At 39.8% G+C, this 15,244-nt stretch overlaps 1 protein-coding gene across 1 annotated transcript; it reads right to left on the reverse strand.

The window, feature by feature from the left end:
* Positions 1–2,134: 2,134 nt before the first annotated feature.
* LOC124707059 (transcription initiation factor IIA subunit 1-like) lies at positions 2,135–7,527 on the reverse strand. The gene is made up of 11 exons (XM_047238720.1): positions 7,351–7,527; positions 7,075–7,254; positions 6,810–6,977; positions 6,675–6,729; positions 6,501–6,559; positions 5,456–5,581; positions 3,566–3,697; positions 3,435–3,489; positions 3,174–3,355; positions 2,993–3,076; positions 2,135–2,403 (listed from the first exon to the last, which is right to left on the reverse strand). Exons 1-11 carry the CDS (start codon positions 7,468–7,470, stop codon positions 2,380–2,382), a joined length of 1,185 nt encoding a protein of 394 aa, XP_047094676.1. The 5' UTR covers positions 7,471–7,527; the 3' UTR covers positions 2,135–2,379.
* Between the last annotated feature and the right edge of the window lie 7,717 nt (positions 7,528–15,244).

The following is a 15,244-nucleotide window of genomic DNA, read 5'->3' on the forward strand; positions in this document are numbered from 1 at the left end:
GAGGACACATAGTTGAGATGGCATGTGCCCTTAAATAGAGCAAGGGGACATAAGAGAGTTGAGACGAGACCAGGATTTGGTGCACATGGGCACCGGTGCTTTCTCCACTTTCAGCTTTTTGAAAATTTCAAAACCTCAAACTTATATGTTTTTAAAAATTATGGCGTTAAATATGTAGATAGATATGTTCATCAGAAGTGTATGCAAAAAAAAAACCCCGGTAAAAATACTTTAAATTTTAAGAAATACAAAAGAACAAATTTCTGACAAAGGGATACACTATTGTAATACTATTTTACTACCATTTACTATTAGAAATTTGTCTTTTTTATATAGTTTAGAATACAGAGTATTTTTTAACGGGACTGCATACACCCCACCCGTATAAATCTATCTATTGTTGAACGTCATAATTTTTTGATACTTAGAAACATGATATTTTAAATTTTAAAAAAATCTAAAAGTGAGGAAAGAATTGGTGTCCATGTGTCAAAGACACTTTCCGGTTGAGACCGCAGTATCCCTAACAGAGCAAGGGGGAAAGGACCAGGCCCGTCCCAACATCTTGTTGTGAAAGTAAGAGCTTCTCTAATAGGTGATGTAAAATAGGATACCTAAGAAAATTAAAGGCACCAAACAGTTTGTGTTTTTGAAGATGATGGATTTTAGGATAAGTCTGCCACGTCAGTTGATGTAAAATAGGGCACCATGCACCTCTACTTTTTCTCCACAATTGCATACGTATAAATAAATAATGTGAACTTTATCTCAAATAATTCTGAAACAAATAAAACGCAAAATAGTACTTATTCAAAAATATCACAATGCAAATAGTTCATGATCATCCTTGTAATGGGTCCCTCCACGGCTCGACCACACATTATCAGTAACGATCTGCAAAATCACACATATTTTGCCTACGCAGGGGAGATCCCTTGTTTAGTTCAGATCCCTATGTAGTTTGGAAACAGGAAGGGAAAGGTTTGACTACTGTATAGGGAACATGTGGTCTAACAGGAGCAGATCCCAATAGCACATAATTGCAAGCCCAGAGCAGCATTTACGGTACTAACTGACGGATGCATCAACTATGAACAAACGGCTCCCGTGAGGCGGATTAATAAAAAAAAAAAAACTAGGCCGGGGGGGGGGGGGGCATCGCGGTATTTTCGCTAAGAAATTGGTGCATACATCACCGGGTTGCGAGTGCGGAGACTCAAACCTAGACGAGCTCAACCACCAGGCTAAACCTTGGTCCACTAGGAGAATTATTCGCTATTTGAGTGAGCAGGACATGAACTCAAGAACAAATGATCAATCGGTGCATAGTCAATCCGATTGATAAACTACTTCCTTTCTACCGATGAAGGATACCCACAAGGTCTTGGCCTCGCAGGTGTGGGGTCAGGAACGAGTGAGATAGGAGACGAATTTAGCCCAACTTAGATCATGAGCAACAAGCTAACGGCAGGGACAGGACAGAGGACCACGAGCTGCGCTGTGGCAACACACAACACCACTATGTCAATGAGGCAGCTAGGCAGGCAGCAACAACGCCGGAAGAAGCGGAAGGGGCAGCGAAGTGGCTCAATTTACCGCTTGCAACGGTCAGGGCCTCAGGGGAAAGGGCCAGCATCGGGCAGGAGAAATGAAACTTCAGCCAGGCAGTTGAGGCAAAGCGTGAAACTCTATTTTGCAGCAGCCACAGGGTGCTGCAAATTTGCAGCCAGGGGGGCAAAATTCGGTGCTCGCTCAAATGTAACTATTTTTTGTCCCCCTTTGCACCATCTATCAGAGATGCTCTAATAGAATGCATGAAGCCCACCCTTTATTCTGGTCTACCTAAGTATTGAGGAATATTGTGTAAATACAGTTATACAAAATGTCTGAAGGAAGTATGAATCAGTTAAGGGAAAACACATTGCAGTTTAGATCTCTGCTTTCGTTTTCTGCAAGGGACCAACGACATTGAGCTTCCTATTTTGGTTTTAAAATGTGTTCACCGTCTGTATCTTTATCCAGCCAAATGCGGCAAGTACTAAATCAATGAGCAGACAACATCACACTAGTTTGTACAGCGAACTAGGTATTAATTCACCTAACAGGACAAGAAACGGAGGATCTATATCAGATATGATAGTTCCGCAGCAGCTTCAAGTGACCATCTCAAGAAAAATGTCCACAAAAGTCCCAACTGTATCATTTTTACAGTGACAGTTACGGTAACAACCTAACTGGGCGAAGCAAGCCTCAACAGCAAAACACGACACATGATCATAGTGCCAAACTCGCCACTGCACCAGCTTTGTCACCTCCCCATTCTTATGTTAAAAGACAGTCGATACAGGATTTCCTAAAATATCATCTTTACTGCAAAATTCAAAAATCAAACTCCCCCGAAGCCTGCAACATCATAGTAACATCGAAGTCAGCTACGGGAGCATTATATATGCAACAAGTTAAGCACATTGAAACCTTATAGGTACTCCATATGTAGTTTTTCCAGTCCACAGATGTGTATACTTATGACAGAAGTACTTCCCACAGGAGAGGACAAAAGTCAAGAGTTCAAAGTTGTCGGGCAAAATTAATGTGCATGAATGGCGATTTTGTGAACTCAACTATTATATAGTTTAACAGGCTATTCAAACATCAGCAACCTTCCTCTTAACTACCAGTAAATTGTTAAACTGAATCAACCCAGAAGTGCAGCAATTTTAAACCACTGTTTGGCTGTACATCTTTAACAGCATATAGAGTTCATGTATTAATGTACCTTAAGTTCTTAGAAAACTTGAGCTCCAAACTGATGTTATTTTCAGTTAATTTTTATTACTTGAATAATCAAAATATGTTCTATACTTTGAATGAGTATTTATTTTACGGATAGTCCATATATGTGATCAGTAGCTAGAAAAAACCATCCAATTGCTCAGTCATGTTTATATCACAATAGATTCAAAAGGTTAGAAAAAAAGATAATCAAACCCACCTTGTTGAATAGAACATCTCTGCCATTCAAATGCATGATACCATCCTTCAATGTGCACTTCCAGCGATTCTTTGTCCTTGTCACCTATGTAACCAAGTTAAGAAATTAGACATGCAGACTGAAACATAAGGTAAAGCTAATTCTGCATTGTCAATATTATATTAAAAGGTACTACTATTACTTTGTCAAATTGTGCAAGGACAAGGTGTTGTGTGTTAGGTTCATCATTATCTTCTGTGAAGTCATCTGTCTCATCATCATCGTCGTCATCTTCATTAAGAGGAGGTTCATCATCATCTTCATCCCCTGTATCGTTTCTTGGCTGTGGTGTTACAACAGCAGGCGTGGGAGTTCGATACTCAGCTAACAACATCAAAATATTACCAGGATCAGCAACACATAGAAATGATATATCAGCCGCGTATGTTATGAGGAAACTTACAAGATTCCCCAGGGGTATTGTAGTCTTCTGTTGGAACTCCAGGGAAGAAGAATTGCTATAAAAAAAGGAACAGTTAGTCACAGATTTTGAAGATCTAAGATAAACTGATTGAGGTTTAGAATGATATATACATCATTATAATCATCTTGCATCCCGTCCCGTTGAGGAAGAACTGGACTCATTGTTGTTCGTTTGACCAAAGACGCATTAGTTGCTGACTCTTGCCTGTTCATAATGGAATTCCATACCTGTGCTGCGTTATCCTAAATAAAGACCAAAAAAAGGACAATGAGAACTTCCCAGACAAAACACGAAAAAACAGAAAATTGGAAACCCAGTATAAAGAGCTTTTACAATAAGGTCTAAAACATTTAGCTTTGGTACTAATAAAATAGCAAAATGTCAAGTCAGCTCACGAACTAACATGATTGTTCAGTGTAAAGATCCATAAGTATGTGCCTATTTGTGTACAATGAACAAACTGACACAACAAATTGAAAACCATCCATTGATCCTACTGCTGTTCTAATTCAGTCATTACAAAACCAGTATCAAACAGATTAGGTATAACTCTCTCATGAGTTCAAAGAACAGCATAGAGTTTTCTTGACTTAACAAGCACTTCGAGAAAACATTTGTGCGACATCCCAGTAAGATACGGTAAGCATATCCATCTGCAAAGTGCTTACGAGCTTAGTCAAAGTCCATCCACAACGATAGTTGTTCAGTACTAGAACAGCTTTTCACATCTACGTGCATACTATTAGGTTAGCATATGACAAATTAGCACACTTTAGAATAATTAGGCAGCAAACATGTGACGTATTGTTATGTTATTCAGGTGGCATATAGACTAATAAAGCTAGAATATACAAATTAATTAAGGAAAACGAAAATTGTTCCTATAGAAATAGCATAGACATTCACAATATACTCTCAGAAATTTTACACAAGCATGTAAGAAAGAGAACGTGACCTTCACGTGTGAGACGGTTGTGTATATACTACTTTCTCCAATCCAAATTAATTGACTCTATTTTGTCTAGATATGGATGCATGTAGACGTGTTTTAGCTGTAGATACATGCATATCTAGATAACGTTGAGTCAATTAATTTGGATCTGAGGGAGTATATAAATAGTGATTTTCCTGTAAAACCTGGCTACTTATATTCCAACTCAGGGACCAAGAAAACTGTTCTCTAACATCACATGAACCGGCAGACACTAAAAGAGAAGAATTCAACATTTCGGTTGGTGGAAGAATCATATCATCGGGTACTTCTTTGTGTGAGCTTTCACATATAGTCTAAAATAAACTAAATACTGAATTTCACAAAAAATATTCGCCATTACAAACAGGCCTGTCGAGAAACGAACTCGTTGAACTTAGTCACATATTCATATCATGGCTGTGCAGTCTCATCGTCTTACTACCCCCTATGTCAAGTTGGTTCCTCCGGGCAAATCCCAGTAGTTGCTACTAGGATTTTGTGTGAGGTTTTATGTGTGCTTTCTCCAATCATAGTGAAATGAGATTCTTTTTTTCATGTGCTCTTAAAAAAGACACCTAAGTGGCAGGGGTCAGTCAAAGTGGTGATAACTGGTAAGTAGCGACTAAGGTCATGGCTTGGCCATATTGTGCTTTGGCAAGCACAATGGGCCAGGTAACTTAGGCATTACTTTTTAGTTTGTCATATTTTCTTATGTAAGCAAGTCCTCTACATTTGTGAATAAACTTGAAAACCAATAGTCTCGTATCACTATCTTACAGTACCAGACGAGGCAAAATATCATTGAAATAGAAACCTCACATGTGCAATTACCTTTTTCTTTGTTTTACCTACTTTACAGTTTTAACTAATTTACATGATCCATGCACTTGACACTTATAAAATATCTAATATGTATGCTAACGAAAATCAGATTGTTCCTCTATATCATCCATAATCCCACCTCTAGCTAGCAATATGTGGTACCATTAAAGGTAAAAAGTGGTTTATATGAGATTTTGAACAGTACCTTTGACACCACAAATTCGAGAACCTGATCAGCACTTCCATCCTGTTGTGGCACGAAAGAACCAGAAGGGAGCTGACCAGGATATTCATCCCTCTTGCGCTTTCCAGAAGACATCATCAGAAAATCCTACAAAATGAAATGAACCAAGTATAAATACATTATTAAAAATATAATGAAAATCAGGATTTCGAAAGGCTAAAATCACTTGTTGTAAGCAGCTGATAGTACAGTCAACTTGTGTTCAAACAAACATAAAATGCATGATCAAGAACTGCAATCCATGCATAATTGGTTTTATATGTTTGGGTGGTAACTGTACAGGTAGTTGATCCCTGCATCAGATTGTGTATACTTCTCTGCAGTATTCATGCTGAGGAAATGTTACAACTTCTGAAGTTGCATGTATGGGTGAGGTGCCTTTGGGAACACATAACTTAAAACAGAACTGAAAAACTTTATTTTACCACAAATTTAACTGATAAGATTTCCCTGCCAGATGACCACATGCATTGCCATCAATGCAGAATGTGTTACCAAAATATTATTCATTGTTCTAATATACAGAGCTAAACCTACTTGATTTTAGTTTGTCCATCAGAACTCAAAAGGTCTGGGCAATGAACAAGGAAAAAAAAAACAGGATCTCTCTTCCTTCAGTAAGGTCAGGGCAATAAGCTAATTCAAAGGGATGATTTACTGCTTTAGATAGATTAGATTGTTCTTGCTTAGTGCACCCAATACAACATAAAAGAGGAATATGGTACCCAATTAAAATACTGTGCTTACGGGTGAAAAATAATAATGTATGATTCCACTATTTCAAAACACTGAAGTGATGTAAGAGCACAATGTAGGATGAAAGGGTAATCTCCAGGAAAAAAATCCTAAATATTACTGTATCTTTTAAAGGTAGAAGTAATAATAAGCACATGTTATGTTATTTTTTCTAGACCAAAATCACCCATATAAGGTTGACACATAGCCAGTAACCAATGGAACTGATTGCAGCAGGAGAATCAAATATGTGCCGTTAGTTGATCTATACCTGAGTCAGTGGCTGTGGTTGCACCATCCTGTCAGGGTCCTCCCGGCTCTCCTCATAAGCTGTACACATGAACCAAAATAGTCCAAGCATCATTTGCTTTCCTCGATCAACACTGGTCCGACCAGAGTCAAGACAAATGGCATGCCACGAACAAAAAGATGACACAGGACATACCAACGTTGACATCCACCCCCAGCGGTCTCTGGTTCATCCAGGGCGAAGGTGACTGCTGCAAACCAAAACTTACAAACATGAAAATACTGTGCTTAAAGGAAAGGAAAATATCAAGAATATATAAATTGAGTTTACCATGAAAGGGTTTGGGCGGCCGGTCTTTGGATCAGCCCCGTTCATGGACATGCCGTTTCGCATGTCGCTGATGGGCGAAGGGGCGTAGTCAGAGGGCCCGGTGGGTATGTTGTACATACCGGCCTCTGTTCCTGGAAGCGGTGTCTGAATCGGGGTCTGGAGCGGTGTCTGCAACGAACGAAAGAGGGCTAACCCCGTTAGAACCCGGAGAGATCGCTGCCGATTTGGAGAGAGGGGGGAATATAAGAGGGGATTTGGTGCTCACCGGTGGGAAGAGCATGTCGGCGGTGGGGGTGGCGTATTCCTCGGAGGTGGCCTCGTAGGGGACGTTGAGGTCGTGCACGGGCGGGGTGGCGCCGGCGGCGGGGGCGGGCGCGGCGGGGGCCCTGGTGCGGTCGATGGTCCCCGAGATTGCGCCGCAGTGGAGCATCTTCATTTCCCATAGCTAGGGTTTTGGGGCCGGATCGGGGAGGCAGGCGTCAAAATCGGGGAAATCAAGCGGCAATTGGAGGGGATTGGGGGGGGGGGGGGGGGAACTTACAGCCTGGAGCTCGTTGAGGACGGCGTCGCCGACGCCGTAGGTGATGAAGTCCTCGCGGACGTTGGCGACGACGTCCTCGATGACGGAGATGTAGACGGCGGAGACGTTGCTGCTGGCCATGGGGGCGGCGCAGGGCGCCTAGGGTTAGGGTTTGCGGGGAGGGGGCGACGGCGAGGCGGGTTGGGGGAGGTCGGGGAGAGGAGGGGAAGGGGAGGGGGAGGAGGAGGCGGACGAGAGAGATGGGGAATTAAGGATACTATATAAATAGGTTTGCATCCGGTGGCGTCACGTGGCGTGGGCGGGGGGGTATTTGTAGCCCCCTCTCCCTCTCCTCCACTGACTCCGCCCACTATACCGCCTCTCCGCGAGTTCCCGAAAACGACCCGTGTTCGTTCCAGGTCGGTTTCCTCCGGCTTGCCCCTTCCTAAGTTGCGATTTGGAGTATTTTAGTTGCTTTAGATTTCTTTTTTATCGTCAAAATAGAAAGATGTTTATTCTTTTTTATTTATGAACACTTCTTTTACTAGAATAAGGACCAAATTTCATATAATCCGGACGTTTTAGAGTCATTGTGCTCTGGAAATTCATATTTCCAATTTCAAATTGTCTTCAGTGACAATATTCATCTCGTTCCTACGGCCACGAACATCCATAAAACTAAGGTACTATTCCTGCAAAGATCCATCGATGTGATTACTATCCTTTGATGTCCTCGTTAGAGATATGTCACTTGTTCTTGTAATATGTATGTGTCATGCTTTATGATTGTCATCGAATCATTTGCCACTTCAGCACATGTTTATATAGGACAATATTTATTTTGTTGTGTAGGTGATACCATTATAGGTGCTTTCATTTCTTGTGTCCTTGGTTGGTTCCTATTTGATGTGTATTTTTTGGGAAATCTGATTAGGAGAATCTGGCAATGAATTGAAAATTTGATTCTAACTCATTTTGCTTGGTTTTAGAAGAATCATGTATTTTTGGTGTATCACGCATATGTCCTTCATAAGTCATAAGGATAAGGCTCCCAGAAATTATTAAATGGATCCACCCCAACCAACACCGCAATAAAGGTCATCAAAATATCCTAGTACGACATGATTCTCGAACCAAATATCTCATTTTTGTTTATGTGTTTGGTTCCATAGTAAAGGTTTCTTGAGCAAAGATCAAGAGTTATGATGGTTTGGTTGTTATTTTCATATAACCACTACAGTTATTTGAGTATGTTGCATGAATTTCATGTTTTGTTTTAGTGGAGTGATTTTATTGTTATTTGTTAGTGCGGTGTATCATTTTGTGAAATGTCCAATATGGTGTTAATTTTTCTAATTACAAATGCTCAATATTCTACTAATTAATAGTGAATATTGTAGACAAAATGAAGTACCATAAAAATGTGAAGTCGAAGTTTCTTCGTAGGCCTAGCTTAATAGCTTGCGCCTACCGACACATGAGATTTTGAGGAACTTTTAGTACCATATTGTGCGATGTGTATTGGCACAAGAAGGGGTACACCCTCTTAAAAATAAATATGGGCTGACATAGTTTATAACTAATTTTGGAATGGGAATGTATTTCTTTATATTCTTGTTATGTACTCGTAATTGTATCTTCTATATTCTATTCATAAGTGGGTCGACATCATGACGGCTAGTCAACACAATAATTACCCAACATCACAAACAATTTAGTGTACTACAAAAGACAATTTGACTCCAAAGTTGCGTGAAAAGAAAATTATACAATTACTCTCTTAAAGAGACTATTGATTGGTTAATGAGTAATTATTTGGTTGGGTGGTCCCATAGAAAGGTACTAATGAACATGGGTAAGTGATGCACCAGGGAAAAATAATTTTCTTCAAATATTGGTTGCCGTATATTTTTCATTTATAGTAGTTATCCTATTTTTTAATCAAGTAATTACAACACAATAAATAAAATAAAACAAAGTAAATATGAACAACTAGATGATTAATATATTCCAAATAAATAATATAGTAGGATGCAACCTTGTTAATGAATACCCATAGTCAAGTAAACAAATACCAGAAACACAAAAAATGATTATTATTGATGTTACTGGAAGAACAAAAGAGTACATAGTCGCGCCAAAAATTAGTGAGTACGGGGCATGTATATATGACGCCCTAATGACGAAGGTTGTCGTACACTTAACGAGTATTGGCACACCGATTGTCTTTTATATATGTATGCACGCCTTGCTAGAGCGTGATCTAACTCTCGTGTAAGGAAAGTTTATAGAGGGGCTTGGTTGTCAACTTTAGCCGGATGGGATACCCCTAGGCTTACCCCAATTCTCATCCCCGCTGTTATTTCGAGCATCGCCAGACTTCTCAGTTCTGAAACTAGAACTTCTCGAACAGTCTTGAAGCTCTCTTACCCCTTCTATGTATTTGAGTTGGATGTGTTTGAGCTCCCATCCCTTTAAGAGTTATATAAGGCAGGTGTCGAGGGTGCTCCTCGGTAATGCCGACCTTTTGGGGCTTAGGGTTGACGGAATCCTGCAGGCTAACTCGAGACATCAGATACCAAACAAACGGGGAGAGAGTTTACCCAGGTTCGGGGCCCTCGGTGAGGTAAAACCCTTACTTCATGCTTGTCTGATCTTGATTATTGAGAATATCGGGTTACAATGGGGTGCCGAAGGCTTTGACTATGATATCGTCGAGAGGCTAAGGTTTCTTATGTCCTAGCTCTAGACTTACAGTGGTTATGGCTAAATTGATTGTGTGTCCCTCTGCAGACTCTCTCCTGGCCCTTATATTGTGAGCCAGGTCTCGAGAAGTCTGTCCGGGTACGACTAGGTTACAAAGAGTCCATGTCTAAACTTTCCTTGTTCTCTTCGTCTTCTTGCCTTGTTCTTCAAGAATCCTTCTTTGGAACCGACATAACGGCCCACCTTGGTCGATGGATAATCTTCATGGGCCCCCGGTCGGGCCGTAGGAGGTAGCGTAATACCGGCTACCCGAAGGGTAATGCCCACATCAGCGAGGAGTCCTTGACAAACGTACTAAAGGTTGGTTGTAGTAAATGGAAACGATACACCGCTAAAATTTAATTCACAAGCCTAGGAGGCATTTTGAGGGGAGAGAGTCTAGTCCATGTCCATGGTGAGCTAGGCCATCTATCATCACACCCAATGTATGTCTTTCTTCACGAGGCTTCACCTTTGGGATTATCATTTGTTCCTTTTTTTTCACTAGTTGACCATGCATTTGCCCTAGGCCTATGTTTTTATGGACCAATGGCCTAGGCCTATGTTGGCTTGACTTGGTTTGATTTTTTTATTTACTTTGCATGAAGGTCATTCATGTAAGTTCCATATAGGCATAGGAGGGATCCTGGCTATTATTGTTTCCCACAACAACCGTAAAAGTGTAAATATTTTAACTTTAAAACAAATATAAGTTTGAAACCACCAATTGGTGTTTGGACACACCACATATAAATTATAGATACTCATGCCATGCATTAATATGGACACCATATTAGACTCATGCACAAAGCCTCCTAGAATTTGGTGGAATCTTGAAAGTGGTTAATAGGAAAAATTAATAAGATTTTGTGACTAAAGAAATGAAATAATATCTATTGAAATTTGATGAAATTTGAATTGTACATTATTTAATTGGATTGAAGAGTCTAGACTCCATGTGATATTCCAATATGGTAGTCCTACTCTTCTAACAAGGGCTTGCATATTTTACATTTTACTAGTGAGTGTTTTCCTATTGTTGGATTCCTGCTAGAAAAAATTCTCGTGCATTGCTACGAGTCAATTTTATTAAATATTATTTTTATTTATTTAAATCGAAGGGTCTAGACTCCATGTGACATTTTAATCAAGCGATCCGAATTTTCAAACCAGGTCTTGCATATTTTACAGTTTATTAGTGGTTTTTTGTCTTTGGATTTCTATTTGGGTTTGCTACATGTGAGGGCCACAAAAGTGCAACTGAGCTCATATGTGGATGTTCCGTGTGGCTTTTTTTCTACAACAACATAATCCCAAATGTCCACAAACCGATGTTTAAACATGCATATATCTGAATAAAACTTCGAGTATGGACAAGTTCGGATGCGAGTTCATTTGGGAGGGGGTGGGGACAAGAGGAAACGTCATATGGTCAATGGGCTACGATGTGCAAACCTAAGGACCTCCGAGGTTTGGGGATTATTAACACTAAGCTCACGAATGTGGATCTGCTTCTAAAATGAGTTTGGAAGCTTAGCCAGAACAAGCAAGGCCTCTGGGCAGATCTTGTTCGTGCCAAGTAACTCAGGATGGGGACATTTTCATGGCCATGCCACAAAAAGGGTCCCAAGTTTGGAACAACATCCAAAGGGTAAAGCATCTTTTCAAATTGGATGCTGAGAACAAAGTGAATAATGGGCGCAACACTAAATTCTGGACTGATACGTGGTTGGCTAATGGACTGCTATGTGACAAGTGTTATAATCGAGATGCACAATAAACGAAGAACGAAAAGTAAAACACTGCAGGGGACACGAGATTTTAACGTGGAAAACCCTTGCAACACACAAGGGAAAAACCACGGGCGCCAGCCAGCAAAACTTCACTATTTCGATGGTGTTTACAAACACCGTGGGTGTACAATGATGTGACCAAAACCCTAGCGGCGGCTTACAGGGAATATATATAGACGGTGGAAACGATCCGTACCCTCTCTCCGCTCGTCAGAAGTTAGCCTCTTCTTGGAATTTGGATCACAATATAACAAACTCCACCTTGAGACAAATTCCTTGTAGCATGAACTTCAACAATCACCTGAATCAACAAAGAAAACACTTGTCTGGCGCCAATAGCCACTTGGACTAAACAAGATATATCAACCAAGCTTGAGCAAAGCTCAAACTTGGACACAGGGACAGGCTTAGTCATCATATCAGCAGGATTATCATGAGTACTAATCTTGCATACCTTAACTTTACCTTTTGCAACCACATCTCTGATTGCGTGGTACTTAATTAATATCAATGTGCTTTGTCCTCTCATGGAACATCTGATCTTTAGTAAGATAAATAGCACTTTGACTGCCATCGAACAACTTAATGCAAGAATTATCTCCACAAAGCTCAAGCATATAAACCTTTCAGACCAAACAAACCTCTTTACCCGCCTCAGCAATAGCCATGTACTCAGCTCTCGTAGTAGATTGTGCAACAACGATCCTGCAAAGTAGCCTTCCAATCCGCAACAGACATCCACCAACAAGAAACACATAACCTGTGAGGGACCTTCTCTTATCCAAATCGCCAAGCATAATCTGAATCCACATATCCGGCGAGCCCCTCACCAATCCTTCCAAACCTCAAGCAAGCTTTTGATGTGCCGCGAAGGTACCCGAAAATCCACCGAACAGACTTTCCAATGTTCTTTACCAGGATTAGCCATATATCGACTTACCAAACTCATAGCATATGACAGATCAGGACGAGAACAAACCATGGCATACATCAAGGAACCAACAGCACTAGAATAGGGAACTCGAGACATGTACTCAATATCATCTTCAGAGCTAGGACATTGTAAAGCTGACAACTTGAAATGAGAAGCAATAGGAGTAGTAACTGACTTTGCATCATGCATATTAAAACGATGAAGAACTTTCTCAATGTACGTTTCCTGACTAAGAAACAACAAACTAGACTTTCTGTCCCTTTTAATTTCCATGCATAGTATTTTCTGGCGCCGTTACCGGGGAGATCAAGACATGCTGCAAGGGGAGTCTCCACAATCCAATCTCTTTACTTTATTTTTATCTTGCTTTATTTTATTTACTTTCTTGTTTGCTGCACTAAATCAAAACACAAAAAAATTAGTTGCTAGTTCTACTTTATTTACTGTCTTGCACTCTATATTAAAAACACACAAAAAAATTAGTTACTTGCATTCGCTTTACTTATTTCAACATGTTTCCTTTTAATTTTACTATAAACGATATACCTGTGGGACAAGGGTCTATAATTGGAAGAGATAATATAGAAGAATTTTTCACCCATGTTAGTATGCATGAAGATCTTAAAGATATACCCCTTGCAAAAGCTGTCCCTACTTATGAAGATGCCTATGTTTGTTTGGTACGCATGATGGAAGCTAGATTTATTAGTCTCAACCCCATGATACAACGCATGTTTCTTACACTTTCTGATATGGAGCGGGGAGAGAAGAGAGATTTTGTTCTAAAAGTCTTAGTGCGAGAATTTGCAGATATAGCTAAAGAAGCTAGAAAAGTTTTTAGTAAGCATGAGAGGCTTGGTACGATCACCGATTTTAAAAGAACACTTGAAAAAATGGATATGGATAGAATTAAGTACACTAATAGTGTTAATAATGGTGGGGAGATTAAAGCACCAATACCATGTAAGCTCCTAGCGATGCATGAAGCTCTAGATGATAATTACGCTTGGCTTGTTCCTGAAAATTTGTTTGATGAGAGTAGCAAGCCCAAGACTAATGAAAAGGGAGCCGCTGAAACTTATGTATCCAAAATACTATGCATGGTTGAGAAAACTCCAAACCCGCCATTGCCGATGCATCATCTCTTGATAACACTTGATAAACACTTTCGCGCCTAGTCGAAAGGCGTTAAAGAAAAGCGCTTATGGGAGACAACCCATGTTTTTACTACAGTACTTTTATTTTATATTTGAGTCTTGGAAGTTGTTTACTAATGTAGCAACCTCTCCTTATCTTAGTTTTGTGCATTGTTGTGCCAAGTAAAGTCTTTGATAGTAAGGTTCATACTAGATTTGGATTACCGCAGAAACAGCATTTCTTTGCTGTCACGAATTTCGACCTCGTCTCGTAGGTAGCTCAGTAAAAATATGCAAATTTACGTGCGTAATCCTCAGATATGTACGCAACTTTCATTCAATTTGAGCATTTTCATTTGAGCAAGTCTGGTGCCTCAATAAAATCCGTCTTTACGGACTGTTCTGTTTTGACAGATTCTGCCTTTTATTTCGCATTGCCTCTTTTGCTATGATGGATGAATTTCTTTGTTCCATTCATGTCCAGTAGTTTTGTGCAATGTCCAGAAGTGTTAAGAATGATTATGTCACCTCTGAACATGTGAATTTTTATTATGCACTAACCCTCTAATGAGTTGTTTCGAGTTTGGTGTGGAGGAAGTTTTCAAGGATCAAGAGAGGGAGATGATACAATATGATCAAGCAGAGTGAAAGCTCTAAGCTTGGGGATGCCCCATGGTTCACCCCGCATATTTTAAAAAGACTCAAGCGTCTAAGCTTGGGGATGCCCAAGGCATCCCCTTCTTCATCGACAACATTATCGTGTTCCTCCCCTGAAACTATATTTTTATTCCATCACATCTTATGTGCTTTGGTTGGAGCGTCGGTTTGTTTTTGTTTTTGTTTTTGTTTGAATAAAATGGATCCTAGCATTCATTGTGTGGGAGAGAGACATGCTCTGTTGCATATGGACAAATATGTCCTTAGGCTTTACTCATAGTATTCATGGTGAAGGTTGAATCTTCTTCGTTAAATTGTTATATGGTTGGAATCGGGAAATGCTACATGTAGTAATTCTAAAATGTCTTGAATAATTTGATACTTGGCAATTGTTGTGCTCATGTTTAAGCTCTTGCATCATATACTTTGCACCCATTAATGAAGAAATACATAGAGCTTGCTAAAATTTGGTTTGCATAATTGGTCTCTCTAAAGTCTAGATAATTTCTAGTATTGAGTTTTGAACAACAAGGAAGACGGTGTAGAGTATTATAATGTTTACAATATGTCTTTTATGTGAGTTTTGCTGCACCGGTTCATCCTTGTGTTTGTTTCAAATAACCTTGTGTTATCACCAGATTTTGGCTAAA

This window comes from Lolium rigidum, chromosome 4 (assembly GCF_022539505.1).
Source record: "Lolium rigidum isolate FL_2022 chromosome 4, APGP_CSIRO_Lrig_0.1, whole genome shotgun sequence".
Lineage (NCBI taxonomy): Eukaryota > Viridiplantae > Streptophyta > Magnoliopsida > Poales > Poaceae > Lolium > Lolium rigidum.